Source organism: Geotrypetes seraphini, chromosome 4, assembly GCF_902459505.1.
Source record: "Geotrypetes seraphini chromosome 4, aGeoSer1.1, whole genome shotgun sequence".
NCBI classification, from domain to species: domain Eukaryota; kingdom Metazoa; phylum Chordata; class Amphibia; order Gymnophiona; family Dermophiidae; genus Geotrypetes; species Geotrypetes seraphini.
Window position 1 is genome coordinate 104373167 of NC_047087.1, and position 21143 is coordinate 104394309.

Here is a 21143-nt window from a genome sequence, read left to right on the forward strand (position 1 = left end):
CGCCTCTCCCAAACTTTTTGTGGGCCTCCACTGGACCGAGAGGCTCTGCACCCTGTGTCCCCCCTCCCTGCCCATTGTACCTCCTCTGCTGCTGGAATCCCTGGTGGTCAAGAGATGTAGTGGGCAGGAGCGAGCTTTCCGCGCTCCTGCCCGCTGCTAATCTGGTCAGTCGCTGCCTGCCACGAGTTCCGGCCTCCAATCGCTGAGTTGTACTGAGCAGGGTTGCACTTTGGCGCTGCTGGTCTGTGCTAAGCGACTTCCTATATGGCTCCCGCCAATAGATTGGAGAAACTGATATATGTGTCCCTCTGGTAAGAAGTACAGACCCTATCCAAGGAGGACTCTATCTCATACTCTACCTACCAGATTTTATGGTCATGCACTACAGCATGGCAGGTACGTTTGAGTATGTCTGGAGAGCAATTGGGGAATATATGTGGTGTATAATTGACTGAAGTTACCTGGGAATATATGGTACTGAATGCCATTTGGTATGAATGAGTGTTTGGGGGCGATATATTAGATTCAAAATTAATGCAGCATTGACATCAGAATTCTCTCTCAGCTTGACATGCTCCCATTTTTCCATACTTACTTTCCCTTCCCTCCATATTATTATATATTTTTTCCCTATGTAACTTTGGAAGGGAGCATATTCTTGTTCTCATTCTTATTCTTGCTGTTGAGCTGGGATAGACTAGCTGCCTGTATTAGTTCAAGTAAAGATTGCGAATTGTTTCCTTGCATATTCTCATTGTATTTTCTTTGTTGCATCATTTCTACTTTGTAGAACCAATGCAATCTGCTGTTTTGTAATTGTTGCATTTATTTATTTTTTTATAAATTCTTTATTCGTTTTTGAAATCAAATACATAGTGCAAACAGTTGAACCATCAAGTAATATAACATAATGCACTCTATTCCAACAAATAATATAGAGCAGTTTAACCCCCCCTCCCCGCCGCCCCTCCTGGTTGTGTATAACAATCTTTCATGAATCAAAGGGAAATAATATTAATAATTCAGATTCATATCTTACAATACTTTGTTAACGGGCCCCAAATTTCATTGAATTTGCTATGGTGTCCCCTCTGCAAAGAATTAATATTTTCAAACTTATAAATCTGGCATAAGGATTCCCACCAGAAACTATAATTTAAGCTATCCCAACATTTAGAATTTTTCATTATAAGCTGCATGGCTACTCCTGTCATGATGAGGAGCAATTTATTCTGGTTTGCATTGATTGGTCTTTTGGGTAATAATATCGTTCCGAACAATATTACATAATATGACAATGATCATGGAACTTCCAATATCATAATAATTTGACCCCCAAATGGATTTCCAGAATTTAAGTATCAAGGGACAATAGTATATCAAAAGATCCAGTGTCCCTCCATTGAGATGACAGTGCCAGCATCTATTAGATTTAGAACTGTCTAACTTTTGTAATCTAACTAGGGGTCCAAAAAGATCTATGTAACAAGAAAAAACAGGTTTGTCTCATAGATGCTGACGCTGTACATCTCATTCTCCAATTCCAACTGTTGCATTTCTAATAAAAATACAAACAAAATTTTAAAAAGAACAAATTTCACCTTTGGATAAATTCCCACCAGCGTATTTAGGAGAGTGATTTCTTTATTCACACTAGAATCTATTCTATCCAAACATGGATTTGAATCCACAAATCCTTTAAAAAGATGATAGAAATAGAGGAAGGAAGAAAGGAGTACATACAAATGGATGCCAAGACAGACTGATACCCACAGATTCATAATTAGATAATTTGTTTACTGTGCTGGAGTTACCTCAGTCAGGAGCCGTTTCATGGAGTTATTCTCCCCCAGCAGATGGTAGATCTGCTCTTCACTGTACATGGAGCGATAACTTTTGCTGGGGCTATTGAAATATTTTGCCATCTGATTCATGCTAGGGTTTTGGTCCTCCTTAAACTGTTTCCATTGTATCAGCTGTAGAGGATAAGATTTGGTTTGAGTTTCCTGTTGTATATGTTCTCACAATGAAATAATTACTAAAGGTCAAAATATATTACTACTAGGTATCTTTTCTGTAGCACTGTCAGATGAACACAATGCTGTACATGTTCTCTGTCCCTAATGGGCTCACGGAGGATTACGTGAGTTGTTCAGAGTCAAAGGGAAGTTCAATTCCCACTGCACCCAGTTCCCCAGGATCTTAGCTCACTGTATTAACATTGAAACATGATGGCAGATAAAGGCCAAGTGGCCCATCTAGTCTGCCCAACCGCAGTAACCATTATCTCTGTCTCTCTCCGAGAGATCCTACGTGCCTATTCCATGCATTCTTGAATTCAGACACAGTCTCTGTCTCCACCACCTCTTCTGGGAGACTGTACTCCATATTAAAGGTAGGCTTCCCTAACATTGCCTTTATCCTGTGGGGACATATGCACATAGTCTGGTCCATATGTGTACTTTTCTCTACAGAAAGGGTGACAGAGGAAGAAGCAGAAGCAATTTTCAGAGGGGGTTTTATTGAAAGTAAAACAGCCATTTATGTATAGAAACCCTTCTGAAAATTACCTCCTGAAAGTTTTGCTAATGAGAGACTGCCTCTGTGGTCCCATTATTAGTGAATTGCCTATATTATAGATAACTAGCTGATGCCCCGGCGTTGCACGGGTATTTAATTATAGCAATAACACTGTAAATGGATTCAAATAAAGATACTTTATAGTGGTGAATGAAATTATTTTTTTACAGCTTAATAAAAAGTACAATATTCAAATTATAATGTGAAGTATTTGACAAAATGAATACAATACAACTAACGCAAAATGTGATTATAAACAACATTTTTAGTTTCACCTCCTGGAGCAAGAACATATAAATTCTTGGGTGAACCCACCCTTGAGCAAGCAACATAGAGTTGTGGGCCACAAGACCCCCAGAACATATCACCCCAGGTAGTGAGGGATCTGCATACCAAGTTTCGTTCAAATCGGTCAAGCCGTTTTTGAATTACTGTGAGAATGGCAGCTTTTTACATTTTTTCCATTGACATGAATGGGTGAAATCTGATTTTCTGTTTGTAGCTCCGCCCACGTGTGCAGGTGGGCCGCGAGACCCCCAGAACATATCATCCCAGGTAGTGAGGGATCTGCATACCAAGTTTCGTTCAAATCGGTCAAGCCGTTTTTGCGTGATCGCGGCACATACACACACACATACATACACACATACATACCTCCGATTTTATATATATAGATGAAATTGGTGGAAACAATGCACATGTGTGCTGCTGGTTAACATACTTTCATAAATTGACCCTCCAAGGTTCTTTTGTGTGAAGATATGAAGAGCTATCAAATATGGTTAAAAAAAAAAAGCATGAACTACTGAATAGTAATACAGTACGTCAAAAAACCTGCAAGCGGATTATAATTTCAGGGGCCAACATTTAGTCTAATGCTATCCGATTAAAGATAACTGGATAAATTATCTGGTTATCGTTAACCAAATACCATGTTCTCGCTGATAATCACCCACCTCCAATAATCACCAACCCCCTGCTTCAAGGACCCCAAAACACCATAACATTTGGTTTTAAAACCAAACCAAAATTCACCCAATAATCACCCACCCCTTGGCATTTCTCTCCTCCACCCTCCATTCCTCCCCTCCCCCCCCCCGATAACCAGTTTCTTATCTGATCTTAAGGTTATGTGCTGGGCCGGTGCAGGGCCTTGAGGATCTGTGTATGCTGAAGGTTTTGAGCATGTGCACATGCTGAGACCTTGAGCATGCGCATGAGGGGGGGGGGGGAGCAGGGTAACACGCCCTCTTTTTTAGTTTACAAATATGGTAACCCTATATGTTTTTATATGATACTAATCGTTAAGTTACATTAACGGGTGCTAGAATATATGTGTTCTGTCTGTCTGTGTTTCTTTATCTCTCTCTCCTTGGCCGCTGTCTGTGTCCTTCTGTCTCCCCCCCCGAGCAAAGCTGTCTGCCTCCAGCACACCCCTCCCCCCCAAAGCAGCCCCCTTTCCCTCTCCCTAACTGTCTCTCCATGGCCCTCTTCTGTCTTCCCCCCCAGAGCAAAGCTGTTTGCACTAAGCACACCCCTACCCCCAAAAGCAGTCCCCTTTCCTTCTCCCTAACTGTCTCTCCATGGCCCCTTCTGTCTTCCCCCCAGTGCAAAACTGTCTGTCCCTAGCACACCCTTCCCCCAAAGTAGCCCCCTTTCCCTCTCCCTGTCTCTCCATAGTCCCTTCTGTGTTCCACCCAGAGCAAAACTGTCTGTCCCCAGCACACCCCTCCCCCAAAGTAGCCCCCTTTTCCCTCTCCCTATCTCTCCATGGCCCCTTCTGTCTCCCACCAGCACACCCCTCCCCCAAAGCAGCTCCCTTTTCCCTCTCCCTATCTCTCCATGGCCCCTTCTGTCTCCCCCCAGCACACCCCTCCCCTCAAAGCAGCCCCCTTTCCCTCTCCCTCTGGCCCCTTGTATTGATTCCCCTGCTTACCCTCCCTGCATCCCGGCATCTTCTGGCCTGCTCCAGGCCGCGATTGTGGTGGCCGGCCCCAGCGAACCTTACAGGCTGCTCCCCAACCCGGAAGCACGCTCCCTTCCGACGCGATCCCGTGCGTCAGAGGGAACATGCCACCGAGGCCGGAAAGCGGCCCGTGAGGCCCGCCAAAGCCGGCCACGATCGCAGGCTGCCCTGAAGAGAAGAATCAGCGGCAGTGGCAGCAGCAGCGGTGAGCGAGGGCGGGAGGTGAGGTGCTTGCTTCCGGTTGGTGAGGAGCTTGCTTCAGATTGGTGAGTGAGGAGGGGAGTGGCCAGAGTGATCCCTGGCCGCGTTCTAAAATGGAACGCGGCCACGGATCAGAAAACACGGTGCCAGGGATCATGATTTTTCAAGAGCGCATGCGCGCTCTAGAGTTTTATTATATAGAATTACTATAACATCAGGACTTCATTGAGCGCTTATGGCTGGATTCTGTTTATAGAATGAAACTCTGGGCACACTAATAATTACTTTTGAAAGAAGAACATTCACATATAGCAACCAACAACAGTAAGAGGTAATCCCACTGCTTACAAAACTTCTTTCAGAATAACTTCATTGTTCTATTTAAGGTCCTCAGCGGGCCACCACACACTCAAATCATTTCATTGTGTGGGGCTTTATGCTCCCATTCGTCATTGGACCCGTATATATAACATCAGTTTTTATGGAAAAAATTTTTTTGTAGAAATACTAAAAGTACTTAGCTTATGGATTTGATGCTAGCCGGGAGGGTAGAAACATCAGCCACCAACGTGTTTCGCCCATACAACTCTAGGGCTTTATCAAGGCACCCTCGTTCATAACCGGTTTACTCCCACCATCGCGTCGTAGACCATGGTGGGAGTAAACCGGTTATGAACGAGGGTGCCTTGATAAAGCCCTAGAGTTGTATGGGCGAAACATGTTGGTGGCTGATGTTTCTACCCTCCTGGCTAGCGTCAAATCCATAAGCTAAGTACTTTTAGTATTTCTACAAAAAATTTTTTCCATAAAAACTGATGTTATATATACGGGTCCAATGACGAATGGGAGCATAAAGCCCCACACAATGAAATGATTTGAGTGTGTGGTGGCCCGCTGTGGATTCTGTTTATGGCACCACTATCAGCAGCTGTCTAAAAAGCAGCCGCCGATCGCATGTCAGTCATGCAATGGCACCATATACAGAATCGTGCCTCTGGGCAAGATAGGCACCAGAAATGTAGGCCAGGGTTTTCTGGGCCTACATTTCCAGCGCTATCTATGCATAAATCGCACCTACTTAGGCACTTTCTGGTGCCTAACACCTCTACCAGTGTTAGCCATGCCTGTAGTGACATTAGGAGCTAGAAAGCTACTATGTAGGCCCAATCCCAGCATCTTTTATTTAGGTGCTGGTAGGCGCTTGAATATCAGGGGTTTGGTTTTTTTGCCATTTCTAACGGCGTTTTTCAATTAATTTAGGCATTTGTGTACAAGAAATAAATCTTACCTGGTATACAATAGGAAACCCGTGCATCCTTGTAGCAGTGGTGACATATTGCTAACATAGCACGAGGTGTGGTGGTATTTGCCTAAAAGATTTCTATAGTCATCATGGTTGAGACAGAATGTATAGATAAATGCTCTGTCTTTCCTACAGTATTCACTGAAAGGGAGCATCTTGTGTTGTACAAGACTGATTTGCTTACACTGATCCATCATACTGTTCAAATATCCTTAAGCAGCCACACTTGCTGTTGTAGAGCCAACATCTCTGTATGCTTTTCAAAATTCTTATTTAACACAGTTCCTCTTTTTTGGGCAAAATTATCAAATCAGGTTCTGAAATTCTTCAGCCAAGTGAAATGGTGTAATCTACTGACAGTGAGCAGGCAGGAAAGAAAAACAAAAAGGGGTCTCATATAGGCAGAGCTGCCAAATTACTCAACCCAGTTCCAGAGTGGAGACCTTTTGGTAAGTCCTGGTTTTGAACTTGCATCCCAAAGCAGTGTGAGATTTATAGCCCTTGATTCTACCCACTGCAGTTCCCATAATGAATCAGTTTCTGTGTTACCAGAAACACAGGATTGCCTTAAAATCTCCCTCATGAAATTGGTTAATGTAGTAGCTCTCTGTGTAAGAAAACGATAGAGGAGACAAGTTTAGAAAGAATCACTGAACGGGAAAGAGGATAGAATGCAACTAGAAAATAATATGGGATCTGATTAACTAGAAGCTTTTTCCATATACTGTACATGAATTAGGAAGTCAGTCCCTTAATCTAACAATAAACAAATAAGAAATCTAATAATATCCTGCAAGTTTCTAGTTCATTTTCATTTATTTAAGTTCACTTTCAGCCAAATCATTCATTTTTCAATACTGTCAACACAAAGCTGACTCACTTTTAAGAATGCAATTTGGCACATTAATGAGGTCCAAAAGCCAAATATCTTCCCATAATAATAAACTTCTCTGTATTATGACAGGGGTTGTCATACAACTTATTTTGAGGAATTGGAAAAACTGGGCTCGGTTAAATTATACTTTCTGGTGGCAATCTCTATGCCACATTTTTAAAATGGAGCGTATGATGGCTGTATATACAACAGGGACATTATAAGAAATTTATGGATGTTTGGGAGCTATTGACAGAATTCTGTAAGGAGTGATTGTTGATTTTGCCCTTTGATCATACACATCCAGGGTGGGGAGATACTTTTAATTAGAGTGCAATTGTTGGATATGTATAAAGGGGGGGATGATATATGTATTTGTCATAAATATAATTTGACAGAAGTTAAGTGTTGTTAAAGTGTAAAATGTCTAAAATATGTTGCACTTATTTTGGCTTTAAAATGAAGATATATATATAAATAATGCAATTTCCAGTTTATATAGTTGCAGATTACTACACTTGATGGAATTCTGCACAATTGTGCAATACAGAATTTGCACAGAATTACCCTCTTGTGTAGAATTATATTTATAGGAACCAGGTTACTCAGGTCCAAACACAGTCCAAGCTTGCCATGCCATCTCTTCCCTTACTCCTCTAGCTCTGAAATCCTGGGGTTGGGGAGGGGAGTCAGCAAGTAACTCTCCTTATCTGCTGCCATCTGCCAGTTTATTTTTTTTCAAATACACAAAATATGCGGGAACCAAAGCTCTCAAGACTAGGGGGCACCATGCTGTTCTGTCTGTAGGAGACGTGGCAGTGACCCTTCCCCTAGCCTTAGGTGTTTGAGCTAATCAGAGCCTTAGGCACCTCCCTGTGCATCCTAGGATTCACTGGAATGAGGAAGGCCCATCATTTTAGAGTGGCGGGCTTGCAAGCAGGAGGGACTGGGCATCCCTCCTGTTGTCATCCTAATTTAGAGATATGGGGGAGGTGGTCCGAGGGGGCATCCAGTGGCAGAAAGGAGGCATTCCTCCTGCTAATTTTTGATAAAGTGGGGAAGGAGAGGGGAGGGGTTGGTTTGGGGAGTCCTGGGGTAGAGAATGACACGGTGAAAAAATTGGTCCCCGTCACCGCCCCGTCCCCGTCTCACCATCCCCGTCACCGCCCCGTCCCCGTCTCACCAACCCCGTCACCGCCCCGTCCCCGTCTCACCATCCTCTTCACCGCCCCGTCACCGCCACTGCCACCCCATTCACCGCCCCGTCACCGCCACTGCAATCCCATTCACTTTTCTTTATTTACGTATAAAGGAAACATTCTTTAAAACTTTAAAACTTAGTTAAATATTAGTTAATAACTATACAAAAACAAAACACGCAGAGAAAAAATTAATTAATAAAAATTCTCAAAACTGACACATTTTGATCACTAAATTTAAAATAGTTATTTTTCATACAGTTTTTCAATCACTAATCTTCCACCACCCCTGGGGCTAGCAATGCAAAAACAAACACGACATGTACTTTAAATGCTGCCGTGATTAGCATAGTGACCGCGGCTACGGCTGCAAGTCTCCCCTCCCCCCAGCGATCACGGCAGGAGGGCACCCAACCCCTCCTGTAGACCCCCCCAACGGCCCTCCCGACAATCGCAGCAGAAGGGTACCCAACCCCTCCTGCCGGTCCTCCCAATGGCCTCCCCTAAGATCGCCGGCAGGAGGGTACCCAACCCCTCCTGCTGGACCCCCCCCCCAACGAACCCTCCCACCCCGGAACCCCCTTAGTCTTACTTTTCAAGTTGGACCGGACAGCTCCTCGCTCGTCTGGCCAGCAGGCCTGCCTCCGTCCAAATGAGGCGGGCCCGCCCCTCCCCTCCCCTGCCTCCCAATGGCCTCCCCTAAGATCGCCTTGCTGGACCCCCCCCCCAACGAACCCTCCCACCCCGGAACCCCCTTAGTCTTACTTTTCAAGTTGGACCGGAAAGCTCCTCGCTCGTCTGGCCAGCAGGCCTGCCTCCGTCCAAATGAGGCGGGCCCGCCCCTACCCTGCCCAACCCACAGGATCCTAGGGCCTGATTGGTCTAGGCACCTAAAGCCACTCCCGCTATAGGAGGGGCCTTAGGTGCTTGGGCCAATCAGGCCCTAGGATCCTGTGGGTTAGGCAGGGGAGGGGAGGGGCGGGCCCGCCTCATTTGGACGGAGGCAGGCCTGCTGGCCAGACGAGCGAGGAGCTGTCCGGTCCAACTTGAAAAGTAAGACTAAGGGGGTTCCGGGGTGGGAGGGTTCGTTGGGGGGGGGGTCCAGCAGGAGGGGTTGGGTACCCTCCTGCCGGCGATCTTAGGGGAGGCCATTGGGAGGCAGGGGAGGGGAGGGGAGGGGCGGGCCCGCCTCATTTGGACGGAGGCAGGCCTGCTGGCCAGACGAGCGAGGAGCTGTCCGGTCCAACTTGAAAAGTAAGACTAAGGGGGTTCCGGGGTGGGAGGGTTCGTTGGGGGGGGGGTCCAGCAGGAGGGGTTGGGTACCCTCCTGCCGGCGATCTTAGGGGAGGCCATTGGGAGGCAGGGGAGGGGAGGGGAGGGGAGGGGCGGGCCCGCCTCATTTGGACGGAGGCAGGCCTGCTGGCCAGACGAGCGAGGAGCTGTCCGGTCCAACTTGAAAAGTAAGACTAAGGGGGTTCCGGGGTGGGAGGGTTCGTTGGGGGGTGGGGTCCAGCAGGAGGGGTTGGGTACCCTCCTGCCAGGGGGGCCATTGGGAGGCAGGGGAGGGGAGGGGAGGGGAGGGGAGGGGCGGGCCCGCCTCATTTGGACGGAGGCAGGCCTGCTGGCCAGACGAGCGAGGAGCTGTCCGGTCCAACTTGAAAAGTAAGACTAAGGGGGTTCCGGGGTGGGAGGGTTCGTTGGGGGGGGGTCCAGCAGGAGGGGTTGGGTACCCTCCTGCCGGCGATCTTAGGGGAGGCCATTGGGAGGACCGGCAGGAGGGGTTGGGTACCCTTCTGCTGCGATTGGCAGGAAGGGTTGAAATGACAAATGAGGAGCACGGTGAAATAGCGGTTCCTAGAAGGGGGTACATTGGCCCGCGGGGACAAACCTGTTCACCGTTTCCGCGGTCGGTGAATGGCCTTGTCCCCGTCACCGCAGCGACTGCTATTTTTCTTCCCCGTTTTCGGCGGTGACCCGCGGCTTAAATGCGGTGGCCGCGGGTAAACCGTCACCGTGTCATTCTCTATCCTGGGGAGGTCAATTCAGCATGGAGAGTTCACAGTGGAAGGAGGGAGTGGGCATCCCTCATGCCAATTTTTATTGAATTGCAGGGAGGAGGGTTCATAGTGGCAGGAGGGAATGGGGTGTCACCCCTACCTCTATTTGGGATCCAGAGGTCGGGGGGGGGGTTGTCATCATGGGGGGGGGTGGCTTGACTTTTTTTTATGGGTCAGATATTATGTGTGTGTTGCATCTTTTTATTTGGGTCGGAATTACCAATCCAATTCTGGCATGCAATGTTAGGCCATCGATCGTATGGCTTATTTTAATATTAATGACCTCATTTTAACAGTAATGAGGTTATTTGCATGCCAGAATCGGAGAATGTATAAACGTATGGAAAACAACACGGTGAGCCTTTTTGAGAATTGGGTCAGCAAATTCCGGTTAGTTGCTAAACCAGTCAAATTGGCTTAGTGACCATTGGTCACGAACGGAGAGTTTTGTGCAACTAGCCCAGAGTGGTTAACAGGAAGTGTTACTCTGAATAAACTCTTCTGCTGGCCTTGTCCACTTTTCAACAGTGCAGACATGGAATTCTGCAACACAGTGAGATGATCAGAAAACCTCCCCAAATGTTTTGAAGAGATTAATTGATGTGGTTTGCTTTCTTGGTCAACAAGTCAGTATACAGTCATTCAACAGAGGGAATTATGTGCAACTGCTACAGTTTTTGACAAGTTATGACTCAGTTTTGTGTCAGCACTTGGAGACAGTTACAATTTTCTCAGGAACATCACACCATATTCAAAATGACATAATTTCTTCAGTTGAAAAAAGAATGACAGGAATCAACATTTGTTGCTGTCATGGCAGATGAATCTTCTGATGCAGCTAATCTTTTGCAACTTTCTATATCTGCGAGATATACCACAGCTGACAGCGGACCATAGGGGTTCATCAAAGTGACAGATAGAAGCGTACATAGAATTTCAACACTTATCCCCCAAACATTTAAGGAATTCAAGTGCCTGGAAAAGCCTGTAGCAAAGCCTTTGATGGTACTCTTGTATTGGCTTCAAATTTGCTTGGATCGCAGTCTATGATTCAAAAAGAAGCACCTGATGCAATATTTGTTCACTGTTATGCACATTAGAGAATGATACGGGGACTGTTTACCGCGGTAAACAACGGGTCACCGCAGTAAATCTGCAGGAATGGAGACATTTGCAACTGGTTTACCACAGGAATGGAGACAAGACCTTTCACCGCCTCGCGGGAATGGGGACAAGACCTTTTATCGTCCCGTGGTAACGGTGAAAAGTCTTACTCCTGTGGTAAAAAAAACCATTGTGCCCGTGTCAGACTCAGCATCTTCTCCCCAGCTCCTCTTACGCCTATTTTACCTTCAGGAGCCAGCCATGCCACGATGAAGACAGAAGGAACCTAAAACCAAAGCCTGAGACCAATGTGATTTGAAGAATAAAATTACCAGACAACAAAAAGAAAAAAAATAAATTTATTTTATATTTTGTGATTAGAATATTTCAGATTTGAAATATGTAACATGGTAACATATGTGGCCTGATAGAGCTGGTATTAGACATAACTGGGGACCGCAAAGTCCAGACTGTGCTTCTTTAGCTTCCAGCTGGCTTAGGGTTCTCTCTCTGACCAGGGGGCAGTTGCTCTAGTTGCACTCCCCTAACATTATTCTTGCTAAAGTATTCTGTTAGCTTGATTTTTCTATGTAGCATTCTGTAGTAATTTGGTTTGTTCAGTTTTCACAATAGTGAAGGAGATATTTGTGAAAGGGAGGGGAGATGGGTTTGTTGATCCTTGCTCTGTATTATTTGTGTTTATAAAATGAAATTGTACAGAATATTGTCTCTTTTTATACTTTAATAAAATAAGTTCAGTATAAAACCATAACTATTTGAGGCTTATGCGAATGGGATTTGACAGTTTGCAGGGTGGGGACGGGGCAGGGACGAGCTCACGGGAATGGGGCAAGAACGGTGATAAATTTTTCCCCTTGTCATTCTCTAATGCACATATCTTAAATTTAGTACCTAGTGCAAAATTGTCTTTTCTACTCAAAATCAAGTAAGAGAACTTAGTTACTAGATGACATTGTCAAAGTATGAATTCCTACAGTGGCTGCTACAAGATGGAATTATAGTTCACGTATTGTCAACATTATGAAAGAGAATAAAATAGGATTACATGAACTATTTACAGATATAATTAATAATGCTCAAGAGTAGGATAGGTGTACAGTATCTACTGATTCTGGTTTTCATCACGGACTCAATGATTTTGAGTTTTCCTTCCTGTTGACGATTTTTGCTGCAGTTTTTGCTTGCAAATATTTTTTTTTCTACCTTACAAGCCAAATGATTTGATATTTCATACTGCCAATAAAAGATTAAAGAAGTAGAAGAATTTTTAATTGGTTAGAAAGAAGAGTTTCAGGAAATATATGAAAGCTCAGATGAGGACATGGGCCCTGCAAAGAAATGACGTGTTAGAGATAATTTTGAAGCTTAATGCCCAATACAAACAGCTGTTCTTTGAAATAATTGATTGCTTGTTGCTCCAAATCAGAGAGAGATTTTCTGACATGGTTAAGCTGAAATTTGTAGCACTTCTAGATCTAAAGTTTATAACACATGCTAAAGCTTTCCCAGGGGATGCATTCTCCTCTTTGCAGGATACATATACTCAGCATTTTGACCATCAGGCTTCAAAATGAGCTGATAGTGATGTATACATCTAAAGAGTTCCACGGGAAATATCCACATAAAATCCATAAAGTACCAGGAGATACTGCACTAGATTCAGTTGGTTTCAGTGAAATTTATAAGCTTGTCATTCTGATTCTTAAAATCCTGAGCACTACAGCTACAGTGGAAGGATCGTTCTCTGTTTGAAAAAGAATTAAAATCATTGCAGGAATACAACAGGGCAGGAGATAATTTCATCTCTGGCAAAACTATCAAATGGGGAAGGGGGGGGAGGGCTGGGACCTGGAGGCTCAGATCCCTCTCAGTCCGCCCCTGGTGCATAACTCTGAAGGATTGTCGATTTGTTGCTTTGGACTACTTGCTTCACATGTTGCTTTTTCTGGGTCTTTGTGCATCTCTTTTCTTATTGGTATCATTTGGGTTGGACTTGAAGGAGGACTGGGGGGTGGGAGGTGGTTGTGGGGGGGGGTATTATCTGAGCCTATCTTGAGCTTGTCCTGTTTGCTTGGCTGACTTTCTTGTTCCTTGTTATTGGTCTGCTCATTGAATTGTATCTAACTTTAGTGAATACTGGGGAGGATTGGGGGTTGCAAAGGTGGGAGTGGTGAGGTTGTGTTGTGTATAAAATTACCAAAATGTGAGCTTGTTTTCTGTATTCTGCTGAGATTCTGGGGGGGGGGGGGGGTTCCTCTTTGTTGAGTTCAATAAAATATATTTAACCATAACTCTGAAGGATACATTTTGGAAAGGTATGGGTAATACTTACAGACATAGGCACTCCAAAAAGACAGGTAACACCAATAGAACAAAAAACACCAGAACTAACACCCCTATCCACACACAAAAAAAAAATAAAAATGGCAACACTCACAACCAAACTCTACTTAGTCCTACTACTGCTCTCCATTCTCTTAGACAAATGGAAAACTGTCGGATATCACACTCACTCCATACCCATCCTCACAACAACACACAGAATGCTTCAATCCACTAGAAAACTGCAAACTCCCAGAACACTGATAACATGTTCATCATCCAATCTTGAAAACATTCACGCAACCTGGAGAAAAAGACCACCATCAAAAACCAAGGCCAACTCTCAAAAACCTCAATCTACATCCAGAACTATTACCAATACTCACACCACACAATCTCCCACTAAATTCAAATCAATTGCTTGCGCATATCTGAATATACGATCAATCAGCCCAAAGACAGAACTAATTAAAGACTGGCTGATCAAAGATAATTTAGGTTGCCTCTTCCTAACCGAAACCTGGCTCACTTCAGACTCAGATCCTCGCATTACTGAATTTTGCCCAAACGGTTACAAACTAGAGCTAGTTTGCAGAGTAAACAGAGGAGGTGGAGGTCTAGCAATCATTGTAAAAAATAACCTCAATATTAAAGTCCTTACCAAGCACTCCACCCCTCACCTAGACCTTCTTGCTTGCCAACTCTCGGACAAGTCTCTCACAGGAACTCTGAACTGCCTTCTATGCTATGTCACTCCAGGAAAATGGAACACTTCTAAACAAGAACTAGAAGAATTTATCTTCCAGAATTCCTTATCTTCCACACACAACCTGATCCTAGGAGACATCAACCTCCACTTAGAAGACCACACCTCCAATCAAGTAGCAGACATTCTTTCATTCCTCAACACCCTATCTTACCAATTACTCAATCCTGAACCCACACATGAAAAGGGTCATCAACTTGACATTGCCGCTTACACACAAAACATCCACATCACCAACGGCTCTTGGAATCCAACCTTATGGTCCGACCACTACAAGTACACCTTCAATTGGATGTATAATAAAATCAAACCTATTCCAATCACAACCAGCTTCAAATCCAGACAGAAAATCGAACCCATTACTTTCTGGGACACAGTAGACCCATTACTAGACTTAAACAACCACAAGGAATTCATAAACACATGGCGTTACATTAGTGAAACCACTTTGAACAAACTAGCACCACTAAAAACAAAAAACAAAATAAGCAGACCTTCAGACAAATGGTATGACACTGAACTCATACAACTAAAGAGGCAATGCAGACAACTAGAAAGATCATGGAAAAAACAGAAACAAGACCACATTAAAACAGAATGGAGATTCCAAATCAAACAATATAAAATCAAACTGAAGGAAAAACGTAAAGACTATTACTCCAAACTCATTGGCACTGAAAAACTAGACACCAAAAAACTTTTCAGCATTGTAAAAAACCTCACAGATACCAAACCCTTCCTCGCCACCCAAGGAACCCAGACTCCAACAGCTTCACAATTATCAGACTACTTCAAAAATAAAATCACCACAATCAGATCTACATTCAACAATTCCCAAAATATCATTGAAGAGATACCAATAAAACCCACAAATGATGAAGCCATCTCAGCAGATAGGACCTGGACCAACTTCCCAACGACACAATGGTCAGACCTGGACCTGCTGTACAAAAAATACAGCAAATCCTCCTGTGATTTGAACAACTGTCCTCCTTACCTATTAGCAACAGCATCTACCAAATTCATTACTTGTCTCACGCTATGGTTGCAAACCACTCTCAAGGAAGGCCAATTCCCTCCGGAACTTGGAGAAATAATAATCACCCCCATACTAAAAGATCCCAAAGGCCCAATAGACAACCCAACAAATTATAGACCAATTGCTTCTATCCCACTATACATCAAAATCATCGAGGGTCTAGTTGCACAATATCTATCCTATTACCTTGAAGACCACAACATTCTACATCCATCTCAATCTGGTTTCAGAGCCAATCACAGCACAGAAACATTACTGGTATCTTTACTTAATATAGCCCAACAGCACCTCAGCAAAGGAAACAAGTTACTAATTATCCAACTCGACCTTTCAGCAGCATTTGACTTAGTAGATCATCTAATACTTCTTCAGACACTAGATGCCATAGGAATAACTGGTAAAGTTCACAACTGGTTCCAAGGCTTCCTTCAAACAAGATCATATAGAGTTAAGTCAAAAGATATTTTATCTGACCCCTGGACAAACCCCTGCGGAGTACCACAAGGATCCCCACTATCGCCCATACTATTCAACCTCTTCATAGCTTCCTTAGGCACTGCCCTAGACGCCCTAAATATAACTTCTTTCAGTTACGCAGATGACATAACCATCATTCTCCCATTTGACATACAAGACCCCAGCTCCAATGAACGCCTGATAACAACACTGGAAACTGTAGAAAAATGGATGAAGAACCATAAACTGAAACTGAATGCAGAGAAAAACAAATTCCTACTACTAGAGAAGGAACAAAAGCAATCTTTAACAGAACTGGAAGTAAATACAATCAAATATCCCATACAGAGCACTCTAAAAATTCTAGGAATACAATTAGATAGACGCTGCACTATGCAGACACAGATACACAAAGTCATACAGAAGGCATTCTTCACCATGCGAAACCTAAGAAAAATAAGAAATTTCTTTACCAAAGAACACTACAAGATCATTGTTCAATCCCTCACACTTAGTAATTTGGATTACTGCAACAGCCTCTACCTAACATGTCCTAACAATATGATAAAACAACTACAGACAATTCAGAACACTGCCATCAGACTCATCTACTGTCTCAGCAAATTTGACCACAATCACTCCCGCCTATATAGACTCTCACTGGCTTCCGATAAAAGCAAGAACTCAATTAAAGTTCTATTGTCTGCTGTTTAAGATAACCCATGGAACTGCCCCCTGTTACCTAAACAACCGCCTAAACCGCTACCTCTCATCCAGATCAAGAAGAACTCAAAACCTATTCACCTTCCCACCTAATAATGGAACCCGTCTTAAGAAACTATACGACAGCCTTCTAGCGACACAGGCAGCAAAAATTGACCCCACAATCACCAAACTAATAATCAATACAACAGACATCAAAGTATTTCGAAAAGAAATCAAAACATTTCTATTCAGAAAACACGTCATTACCAACTAATATCCTCCCTTTATGCACAAGCTCTCCCTCTATAGAATAACACATTAATCAATTCTTAAAACCTTTCCTATCATACATACTCTGATTCCTATATAAACATTTTCCACACTATCCAATAAACTTCTTATGACATTATTAGGTAACTTCCAATCTGTAAACCGTATATACTGATATTCTCCACTATATTCTCTTATCACTTGATTCCCTGATATGTAATTTTCATAATTGAATCCTCTACCACACCATGTAATGTACATGAATCACTGTTATGTAATTTATCTAGATAATCTTTATTACGCAATTCTTTTGGTAATGTCCAAATCTCCTATAATTAGTATTCCGCCTTGAACAATATATAATGTATAATGTATTCAAAATTAATTTTCCTATGAACTGTTTTCCTACCTTCTTCTACTCTATGTTTATAACCTAACTAATTTATTTTTCTCAAGTACTTTAGCAAGAATGTGAGCCTTTGGGACAGTCAGGGAACTCTAAGTACTCTCTCTTCATCTTAATTAATCTTACTTATTGCATTTCTTCTGTTTCTACTGTAAACCGCTTAGAACTTCACGGTACAGCGGTATATAAGAAATAAAATTATTATTATTATTATTATTAATACAGAGCTTCCGTTTCTTCACATTTTAAAACATTAACATCAAAAACACCGATATTTATTGACAAACTCTTAATTCCACTTAGATCTAATGATCAACATTTACTATCAATCCCTTCCCTTAAGATAATCAGTACAAAACGCCCTGATATATTTTCCGTCACAGAACCCCAGCTGTGGAATGCCCTACCAATTTTTATAAGAGAAGAAAAAATGCAGGAACGATTTAAATGCAAATTGAAATGCTATCTATTTAAGGATGCCTTTAATCTAGAACAGGGGTGTCAAAGTCGGTCCTTGAGGGCTGCAATCCAGTCGGGTTTTCAGGATTTTCCCAATTAATATGCATGAGATCTATTTGCATGCACTGCTTTCATTGTATGCTAATAGATCTCTTGCATATTCATTGCGGAAATCCTGAAAACCCGACCGGATTACGGTCCTCGAGGACCAACTTTGACACCCCTGATCTAGAATAACTAAAAGGAGATGCTCCTCTTTTATTCCTCTACCATCTATTCTCTTAACCTCTACCATTTTGTTTTTACCTTAATTGCTCTCCTATCCTATTAAGAAATGTATTTCTCCCCCATTTCCATACGGTTCTTGTCGTTTGTTTATTTTGTAATTTCTGTGATTTTGCTGTTTGCTAGTTAGTTTGTAATTTTTCACCCTATTTTATTTTTTGTACATTGCTTAGGAAACAGATAAGCGATTTAATCAAATTTTAATAAAAACTTGAAACTTGAAAGTCAAAGGAGAAGTGGCAAATGTTATAGATGACTCTCAGACCACAAAGTGACATCATTCAGCACAAACAGTAAGTACATTAACCTTGGTTAAGGGTACCACATTGTGCTAATGTTTAGCACAGGGATGTCCAACACTAGTCCTCATGCTGCAAAGGGAGTGGGAAAGAGAGAAAGGAATCCAGGGTGCATCTCTCCCATCCCCTTTACTATCACATCCAATATTTCTCCCTCTCTCATTCCCTGAACCATGTGCAGCATCTTTCATCTCTGTCCACCAGCCCCATGCCCAATAGTTCTCTTTCTGTCACCCCTTTACAGCACCATGCCAGATCTCTCCCTCCATTCCCTCCATCACCATGTCCAACATTCCTCCCTCTTGTATCTCTTTCAATCTGTCCCATTGTTCCCTCTCCACCACCATATCTAACATTTCTCCCTCTCATCTTTCTCTTCCCCATTCAAGTTCCAAGTTTATTCCAAATTTGATATACTATCAACTTGCACCTAGACGGTTTAGAATACAAAAAAAATTTAAAAGACGGTAACCAAAAAAAAAGAAACTTAAAAGAAATATATATATATATATATATACACACACACAGTACTCCCCCAATATTCACGGGGGTTCTGTTCTAGGAACCCCCGTGAATGTTGAAAAACTGCGAATACGTTTTTTAGCAGGGGAGACAGGAGAGGGCAGCCGGAGAGGCAGGAGAGGGCAGCCAGAGTGCCAGCGAGTGAAGGAAATCACTCGCGGTATGCTCCGACTGCCTCTTCCTGTACTAAAATCAGGCCTCACCAATCAGGAGCTGCTTGTCAAAGCAGGAACATTTGTAACATGGTCCTACATAATGCTGAGCAAAAACAAGTAAGCCAAAGTACTTTCATTCCAATCTGTCTTCAACAGAAGATGGAATGATGGGGGAAGGGGGATTTCCCTCCCCATAGTTTACATGGCATTTTGTAGAGTTAATATCAATATTTTCTACTGAAATATCAATGAAACAGGTGCATAGTCTAAGCTGAGCAGTGAATGTAAATAGAAACATAGAAAATGACAGCAGATAAAGACCATATGGTCGATCAAATCTGCCCATTCATACTGTCTGCTATCCCTTCCTCTCCCTTAGAGATCCTATGTGGTTGTCCCATGCTTTCTTGAATTCAGATATACTTTGTCTATATCACCTCTACTGGGAAGTCGTTCAACACATGTACTACCCTCTCCATAAATACATATTTCCTTGAGTTACTCCTGAGCCTCTGTTTCACCTTCATCCTATGTGTGTTATGTCATATCTCTGCACTCACTGTAAATACAGTACTATTATTTTTACCTGTGGAATAAAGATGAAACAGTTGATGGTGGTGGTGCAGATAAAGATGCCTCCTGAAGTAAGACCATAGACCACACTTGGCCAGGTGTGGAAGAATCGGGTCACCAAAAAGACACCACCAGTAGAAAGAATGACCAAGTTAACGCCAACCATGATAGTCGAAGATTGGTTTACAGGTGGGGAACTCATGTTGTCAGTCAGCCCTGCCAGATACGTGCCATAGATCAACAGGATACCCTGAGAAGAGCAGATATGGTTCAGATCAATAAGACTATGTCAACAGCCTTTTCCCTATACACTTTGACAATTGGAGGAGCCCTCAAATGGAGAGGGGGGGGGGTTGATGAGAGTCAAAGGACATACCAAATAATTACATCTAGAGGAACTTTTATGATGAATATGGCAGGGCAGGATTAAGGCATAAGCAAACTAGGCATTTATCTAAGGCCCAAATGTTTAGGAGCAGCCCTCTCAGATGCGCAACTTCAATGGCACCCAATTTTACCTTAATAAGTCAGCTGCTGACAGAAATACAGGGAGGGGGGAATTAAATCCACCACTGCCCACAGAGATCTGTCTATTCTCCCTCTTCCCCCCCCCCCACCCCAGTACATTGTCTTCAGGCTGGCAGGAGATGTGAGCAGTGAGCACACCACACTTTTTCACCTGCCTGTTGCTCATGTGCTGATTTTCCTCTGCAGTCAAAAATGAAATGGGAACCATTTGTAGAAGATTGCTTAAATTTGGATGTGCAACTTTCAGATTAATTGGCATTGCTTTCTCTCTTTTGTGTAGTCTGTGAACCACTTAGTTCTGCATTGTCAGTTTTAGCGTTATGGCAATCTCCAAATAAATTAAAATAAATAAATAAAATTTGTTGGAGTTTTAAATAATTATAGTATGTTAGGAGGTCCAAAATAAATTGGTTGACACCAATTCTGCCCTGGATATGGGTATTATAGCGCAATAAGCATTATTTTGCACCACTTACAATCCTGCTGCCATGTGGAGCGTGGTGTAGTGCTTAGAGCTACAGCCTCAGCACCCAGAGGTTGTAGGTTCAAACCCCACGCTGCTCCTTGTGACCCTGGAAAAGTCACTTAATCCTCCACTGCCCCAGGTACGTTAGATAGATTGTGTGCCCATCGGGACAGAGAAGGAAAATGCTTGAAGTACCTGTGTGGTTGTATAACTACAAAAAGGTAGTATACAAATCCCAATCCCTTTTCCCCTTTCCCTAACTACTACACTATGTTTCAGCATTTACAGCTGCTAGCTGACTGAGGTCCGGAGGAAGAGATTGAACCATTTCTGAGTTTTGCTCCCATTAGCCGTATAGACTTGCCTCACTTTTCTTAATGGAATGAGAAAAAAGTAGATACATGCTATGCTATGCCATTTTGCCCAAGTCTTTCCCTTCTGAAAAGAGATCACTTGGAAACCCCTGCTCCATTTATACATTAAGACTTGAAATTAAGGGAAACTAATTATTTCAACTTAACATTTCTGGAAGTTACAGTATTTCTCTGGATAAGAGGGTTTTTGAAAATGATCAGCCATGCATGAAG

The 21143-nt window shown here is 43.0% G+C and overlaps 1 protein-coding gene across 7 annotated transcripts in view; it reads right to left on the reverse strand.

The window, feature by feature from the left end:
* The window catches only part of GPR156 (G protein-coupled receptor 156), a 121228-nt gene that overhangs the window by 5073 nt on the left and 95012 nt on the right, over positions 1-21143 (reverse strand). For all 7 annotated transcript variants that reach the window (XM_033940187.1, XM_033940185.1, XM_033940183.1 and 4 more), the window contains 2 exons: positions 19576-19812; positions 1815-1976 (listed from right to left, as the gene is read on the reverse strand). In XM_033940187.1, coding sequence (XP_033796078.1) covers positions 1815-1976; positions 19576-19812 — 399 coding nt within the window. The remainder of the gene's footprint in view (positions 1-1814; positions 1977-19575; positions 19813-21143) is intronic.